Genomic DNA, 6,944 nt, shown 5'->3' with positions numbered 1-6,944 from the left:
CAAACCACGCCACACCATCCTATTCCAAGTCGTGCCATGCCACAGCACAGCCCCGCAGCACACACGTGGGCACGGGGCACTCACCGTGACAGCCTTCATGCCAGGGCTCCCCACTTGCCCTTCCCTGTCCCAGCTGTCTCCTCTCTAATCCCACCCTAAGTGTGTCCCTGGCCTGGCGATGGCCACTGGCACGGCGTCCTCATCCCCCTGGGCTGAGCCGGAGCTGGGCTGCCCGCCAGGCCGGGGGCTCTGGAAGGACGGCTGGGACGGGGGCTGCCCAGGGAGGGGACATCCCCCTGTGTCCTGTTGCCACGATGGAGCCATCGAGGATGGAGCGTGGCCGCTCTGGACCGCAGACACCGCGCCGGGCCACGTTCTGCACCTCTGCCAAGTGCCGGGAGTGGCACCGAGCAACGGGCTGGGGACGGTGGGGCAAAACCCATCCTCATGACCCCCCCTCCCTTGGGGGTTCACAGTTTCCCCCATCGGCCCAGCTTGGCCTGGCCTGAGCCTGGGAGACTATTAAGGACAGAGCTAAAGTAAGAGGAGTTAAAGTAATAATTCTGTGGCTAAGCTGCTTTCCTGCATCTCATGGGCCCATGTGAGTCTTGCAGCTCCCGCGGGCTTAGGCGCCACGGCCGGACAGCACTACCCCATCCCTCTTGTCCCTTTCCCCATCATCCCCATCCCCATGTGAAGGGCTCTCCACCCAACCTTCCCCCCCCAGCAACTCACACCCAGGCAATGGCTGCAGCCCTGGGCAGCCCCAGGTCCCGATGCCCTGTCACACCCATTGGTGCCATGGCACTGCCCAAGGGACACGGGTGCTCCCCAAACCCCAGTGGAGGAGTCGTCCCCCCCCCCCCCCAGGTGCTGCAGAAGCAGCTGGGTCCAGGAGAAAGGGACAAGTGGGGTGACACAGCCACCCTGAGTCAGTCACATTGACTCCAGCCACAGCTCTGAGCAGGGCAAGGCCATTTTGTCAGCGGTGCTTCATTCCCAAGGGAAGATGACAACGTTCTGGTGCTGAGAGTAGCATTTGGAGGCCACGAATGGCAGAGATGATGGCCCTGCCAGGCTGGGGCATGGACACAGCACTCCTGCTCAGTCCTCTCCAAGCGTTCCCGGCCATGTGCCACGTACCCAGGAATGAGGACGGTGACACTTCTTGCACTTAGGATTTAAATGCCACCAAGGTTAGGAGCAGCTGAGAAGAGATTTTCAGGACTTTTGGATGGAAATGCCTAAATTCCATCTAAGCTTCCCTTTAAGCATCAACGTCCCGGGACGGCCCCCGTGCGCTGATGTGGCTGCCACCCTCCACGTGGCACCACTGCCTTGGTGGGCAACCAGCCCTGTGGCTCACCTGCCACTTCCCAAAGGGCTCCCCAAGGACTGAGGTTGGGCAAAGACCCAGGAGGCAACAACCCCACAGACCGGGGTGCCAGGGAGCCCGAAATAGCCATGAGTGTATCTGCTGCCCTCCAGTTCCCCACACACAGACCTGGAGAGAAGCCACAGGAGAGTCCTTTAATGCAAGCAGGCAGATGGCAGCACCTTGGGGCTGGGAAAGGCTCCCCACCATTTTGGAGCAACTGTCTGGATCAAAGCTGTCTGGCACCGTGCTCACACCTCCTCTCTGTCCTCTCCAGCGCCGTGGTGGGGCAGATCCCACCGACAAGACGAGTTTTGGGAGCTGCAACTCCTCTCCTCCTCATTGTACCCAGGATGCCACCATCCGTGGCCCCAGCACAGCACCGGGAAACCCTCTGGGGAGAGCAGTGGCACAGAGAGAAGACTCCTGGCTGCGGGGCTGCACCTACTGAAGGTGCTGGCAGAACTGGATCACGGCTTCCTCCTGCTCCCGCGTCTCGATGGAGCCGGGCCGCAGCCGCCGGATCTCTCGGATGGCATCGCTGCCGCTCATCTTCTGCTCCTTCACCAGGTAGCAGGCCAGCATGGTGCCTGTCCGGCCGTGCCCCAGCATGCAGTGAACTGCCACAGCCTGGCCACAGTGCCACACCGTCAGCCAGCACCGGGGGATGCGTGTGTCCCTGACGCGGTGTCCCTCTCCCGTCCTGGGTGCCACCTCCTCCCCCTTGGGGTGTCACCCCCCCCCCAGCCCCGTCCCCCACTGTACCTCCCCGCGGGCGTTGGCCTCTTCCACCAGTTGCAGGAAGGTCTGGATCTGCTCGGGTGTCGGAGGGGTGAAGTCGGGCACTCGGAGCCGGTGGAGCTGGACACCGGGGCAGCAGCCGTGGTGTGGGGGTGGCCGCTCCGTCAGTGACACCAGGTGTCGCACGCCCTGGGCCAGCAGGAACCGGTAATGCCCCGGTTCCCGTGGCATGGCCAGCCCGGCCAGACGCCCCTCTGACACCCACGAAAAGTTCGGGGGCTCGGGCATCCCCATCACCTGCGGGGACCAGTGCGGTGGCTCTATACCCCGTGTTCCCGGGGGTGCTGGGGGCCCTGGCTGGGCAGACCCCTGGGAGACCCCTGCCAGGACCCTGAGACAGTTTATATCCCACAGGAACACCTGGACAGGACTTTAGGACCCCCACTACCACCCCACCCCCCAATTAGAGAACACGGACAGACCTCCGGGACCCTCAGTTCAGCCCCCCCGCTCAGAACACTTGGCCAGGACCTTCACAACACCAGTTCAGGCCGCCCCCAGTTCAGACCCCCCCAGGACTCCCAACCCAGCCCCCAGGACCCCCAGTACCACCCTTCCAAGGACGTACTCGGCTCCCCGAGACCCCGGACCCCGGCTCCGGGCCTGCCCCCTCCGCCAGCACCGCCCTAACCCGGCGCCCGCGGCCTTCCCCCCCGTGCGGGGCCCCTCCCCGGAGCCACCGAGCTCTGCGTGGCCGCTTCCCGCAGCCTCCGGAGGGGACCCGATCCCCTTCCCCTTCCGCCGTACCGGGGAAGTCGAGCGGCGGAGCGGAGCGAGGCCCGCGGAGCTTCTGCAAAGAGCGGCGGCGCGGGCGGGCGGGGACCGCCGGGACACGGGGGCTGCACCCCCGGGGCCGCCCCTTCCGTCCCCCGCGGAGGATGCACGACCCCCAGGGTGGGCGTGGGGCAGCTCCTCTCTGTCCCCCGACTCATCCCCGCTGCCCCCCTGGGCTGGCACCCGCTCCCCTCCACCATCCCTCGCTTGTAAGGTTTGCAGGGCTTCAGTTTACCCGGCAAACGCCACTGGAGTGCTTTTCAAACCTCTTTTTTTTTTTTTTTTTTTTCGTTTATGTGACACCAAGTGGCTTAGAGGAGCTGTTACACAGCAGGGAAGGGTCGGGGGGGATGACACATATGGCCCCTGTGGCAACCACAGCCCTCCCGGTGCTCGCCGGGCAGAGAGCAAAGGACCCGACCCCACGCCGGGCATCATCGGGGCTTCGGGTACCCCCCTCCTTCGGGCTTGGAGGGGAAGGTTTTCCAGCCAAAAATGTGGGCTTTGAACAGGTTGCCGTACCTGACCGCGGCGATGGTGATGCCCCTGTCCCACATGGACACGGATGAGATTTCCCCCACAAAAGCCTCTCAGATGTTAAAGCCGGCCCCCCGCACAAAAGCGTCCCGCCCCTGCCCCAGCAGGTCGGATGTTAGGGAAAAATTTATTTCCAGAGAAGGTTAGATTCTTTCCAGATCAGGCATGGAAATTGGCATTTTTTTCCAGATCAGGCATTGGAATGGGCTGCCCAGGGAGGGGGTGGATTCTCTGTCCCTGGAGGTTTTTAAAAAGGGACTGGATGTGGCTCAGCACCCCCAACACCCCCAGCTTTACCTCTGGAGCCGTTTTGCATCCCTTGTGACCCCAGGCAGCTGTCCTCATGGGAATGGAGGAATGCTGTTCAGATGTCTCCAGTTGCTGGACTTAAATCACCTTGCTTCCCACCAACAGACCCCAGAGCTTCGTGATGAACTTTTCCTAGGTACAAGGAGCATACACCTCCCATTTCCCATCCCTACACCTGTAAGAGCCTGACCAGAGGCAAAGGATGTCACGTCTGTGCCCACTCCACACCTCCCTGCCATTACGTTCTGACAGACATATAGATTGTGTGTAATTCCCACTGGCAGATCTCTGCTGGGGCCCTTATCTCAGCTTCTCAGGAAGGACTGGAAAAAAGAGAAAAGAATCCTCTGTTGCTTCACACTGCCACTGCCCTGTCTGCCTGCTCACATCTCCTCATGGAGGCCAGGGCCTGAGCCTCGGGGGTCCCCACAGGAGTGCAGGAGGCAGGGACCGACTGGGAAGAGGTTTGAGGCACCCCCAGCACTGTCTCCATTGAGCAAAGCAAGTTGTCTGGCCCCAAACAGCGGGGCTAAGACCTCGAAGAAGGGGATGGAAGGAGGAGAGGCACCAGGCTTGGTCACAGCTCTGGGGGAGCATCGCCTGTGGGGCAGCAGCCATGGGTCTGATGAGGGACACGGTGGGCAAAGGTGCTCAGAGAATCATAGAATCATAGAATTGGCTGGGTTGGAAGGGACCTCAGAGATCATCAAGTCCAACCCTTGACCCACCGCTGCGGTTGCTAGACTTTGAGGGAGTTGTAGAGAGTGATGAGGTCTCCCCTGAGCCGCCTCTTCTTCAGGCTGAACACCCCCAGCTCCCTCAGCCTCTCTTCATAGGGTCTGTGCTCGAGTCCTTTCACCAGCCTGGCTGCCTCCTTTGGACCTGATGCGGGCCAGGGGCCAGCACGGGACCATTGGGCTGCAGTGCCAGAACTCAGCAGCTGCTGCTGGTGCCAGCGCAGCGGTGGCAGAGCCGGACGGTGAGCAGTGCGGCGGGGGTGAGGCAGCAGTGCAGCACCCCCAGCCCCTCACTCAGCCCCAGCACGTAATCCAAGTGCTCGAAGGTGCTGCAGGTTGGCTGCAGCAGCCGGGCATGCAGGAGGAAATCCACGGCGAGCCCCACCCCGTAAGGCACCCAAAGCCCAAAGAAGAGCCAGCTCGCCCCGGCACCCGGCTCCCAGGCCGCCCTCAGCTGCGGCACAGCCAGCGTGGCTGGCAGCAGCACCGCTGGCAGGAGCACGAAGAGGCTGAAGCAGAGGGCCAGGTGCAGCAGGTATGCTGGGGAGAGGACGTCCACGCTCCGGCGGATGCAGCTTGTCTCTTGGCCCACCACGGTGCCACCGGCGAGAGCCGCTGGGGTTGCCAGCAGCAGCGCCAAAGCCCAGAGGGCCACGGTCAGGCGGCGGCTTCGGGGGTCCCAGTGGCACCAGGCGGTGCTGCAGAAGCTGCTGCCCACCAGCAGCCCCTGGGAGAAGAGGCTCCAGTGCCACAGCAAGTGGGTGAGCCTGCACAGCCCCGCGCCCAGCCGCCAGCCCTGCCTGATGCCCACTGCCACGGGTGGCAACAGGGCAGCAAAGAGAGCTGTCCCCACTGCCAGCTGGGCCACCAGCAGGCGGCTCTGGGGCCAGCCCCAGGCCTGGGGACGCTTGGCCAGTGCCAGCAGCAGTGCCCCAGTGCTCAGGGTGGCGGTGGCACAGGTGACTGCCAGGAAGGGGGGGGCTACAAGCTGGAAGAAGGGACAGTAGCGGTTGTGGCAGGGCGCAGCGTCGTAGTCTGTGAAGGTCTCGTTGCTGTAATAGTAGGAGAAGTCAAGGTCACCCATGACCTCCAGCAGGTCCAGGGAGTTTTTGTTCTCCAGGAGGCTTGGGCTCTGTGAAGGAGACCACCGGCTGTCAGGCAGGGGTTTGCCCAACCAGCTGCAGGCGCCTCCATCCCAAAGCATTGCTCGGAACAGCCCCTCTGGAGGGCCAGCAGGGAGTCGCTGCCCCACTGGTGCCGGGGATCCACGCACAGCCCCGGTGGAGGTGGAGCTGGGCAATTTATCAGGGCTAGACACACAGCAGGGAGAGGGAAAGCTGCCTACAGCTGATATCTCAGGGGTGCAGGGGTGGGCTGGCTGTGCATGGGTACCCACCTTTCCTTACAGCCTCAAAAGAGGGCTGCAAACCCCACTGACCCAGCTGCAACGGAGCCTTTGCCAGCAGTGCCCACTGCAAGCCATATGGGGCACCCCCATAGCCCCAACCCTCGTGTCTGGCAGGATGGGAAATGGCTGGGGGAGGGGGGGGGCAGGGGAGAGAAGAGGCACTCACCACTGGGAAGCAGTTGCCCATGATGGGTGTCTGAGGACTCCTCTGCACTGGGGTCTCCAAGGGGTGCTGTGTCTGACAGCCACTGCTCACCGCACGATGCTGCGCCTGGGGTGGGGGGCACACAGCACTCTCCAGGAGCCGCTTTGTAGAGCTGTACCTGCTCCCCCTCGGGCTCCACTCCTCCCTCTCCCAAGGGAGGTGAAGGACTACGGTCAAGAGATAAGAGCTGCCTTGTTTAATAGTGCTCCAGGCCTGGAAAGTCCCTGTGCCAGTGCCTGGAGGAAGCGGGTGGGACGGTGGTGCCGGTAATGGGGGTGAACCCCTGGAGCAACCCTGCAATTTCTCGCACAGGAAACAATGACTTCTTGGCAGAACACCTTAAATTAATTAGGATTTTTATTTCCAAGCACCCCAGCCACATACCAACGTTCCTATTGCTCAGGCACATACGGTGTTTCATCCTGGTTCTGGAGCAGAGAGTGGGCACTGGAGGGGTGGTGCAGGATGTAGGTGGCTGTCAAGGGGACCCCATGAAGACACAGCCCAGGCACACAGTGCTTTACAGCTCCTGCCCAGCAAGGAAATCCACAGCTCTTCCTCAGGATGGGAAGTCAGATCCTGCAGGGTCACCTTGCACCACCAGGGCTGAGTCATGGGTTCCCTGGGCTGCAAGTTCAGCAAACGGGAGGGAAAAGCAGGGCCCCAGGGGCAAGTGGTAGCCCTTATGCCCGAAGGGAACATCCCTGGAGGGCGGTGAGGCTGGGTGGGCTTCAGTGTCACTGCCATTTACAGGGACTGGTAATTCAGGGGAAGCTGAGGATCAGCACCTGATTGTCT

The 6,944-nt window shown here is 62.4% G+C and overlaps 2 protein-coding genes across 3 annotated transcripts; both read right to left on the bottom strand.

Moving 5' to 3' along the window:
• Window positions 1-1,516: 1,516 nt before the first annotated feature.
• On the bottom strand, window positions 1,517-3,049 carry DUSP23 (dual specificity phosphatase 23). 2 transcript variants are annotated; one of them, XM_071727339.1, is made up of 3 exons: window positions 2,924-3,049; window positions 2,141-2,413; window positions 1,517-2,005 (listed from the first exon to the last, which is right to left on the bottom strand). In XM_071727339.1, the coding sequence occupies exons 2-3, from the start codon at window positions 2,408-2,410 to the stop codon at window positions 1,820-1,822; spliced, it is 456 nt and encodes a 151-aa protein (XP_071583440.1). In that variant the 5' UTR covers window positions 2,411-2,413; window positions 2,924-3,049; the 3' UTR covers window positions 1,517-1,819. The 2 variants fall into 2 exon arrangements, with proteins under 2 accessions (XP_071583440.1, XP_071583441.1); XM_071727340.1 differs by having other exon boundaries at window positions 2,808-2,935.
• Window positions 3,050-4,261: 1,212 nt separating this feature from the next.
• On the bottom strand, window positions 4,262-6,332 carry ACKR1 (atypical chemokine receptor 1 (Duffy blood group)). The gene is made up of 2 exons (XM_071727337.1): window positions 6,108-6,332; window positions 4,262-5,665 (listed from the first exon to the last, which is right to left on the bottom strand). The coding sequence occupies exons 1-2, from the start codon at window positions 6,126-6,128 to the stop codon at window positions 4,730-4,732; spliced, it is 957 nt and encodes a 318-aa protein (XP_071583438.1). The 5' UTR covers window positions 6,129-6,332; the 3' UTR covers window positions 4,262-4,729.
• Window positions 6,333-6,944: the final 612 nt, after the last annotated feature.

Source organism: Heliangelus exortis, chromosome 27, assembly GCF_036169615.1.
Source record: "Heliangelus exortis chromosome 27, bHelExo1.hap1, whole genome shotgun sequence".
Taxonomy (NCBI): Eukaryota; Metazoa; Chordata; class Aves; order Apodiformes; family Trochilidae; genus Heliangelus; species Heliangelus exortis.
This window is presented reverse-complemented; position numbering and strand designations above follow the sequence as displayed.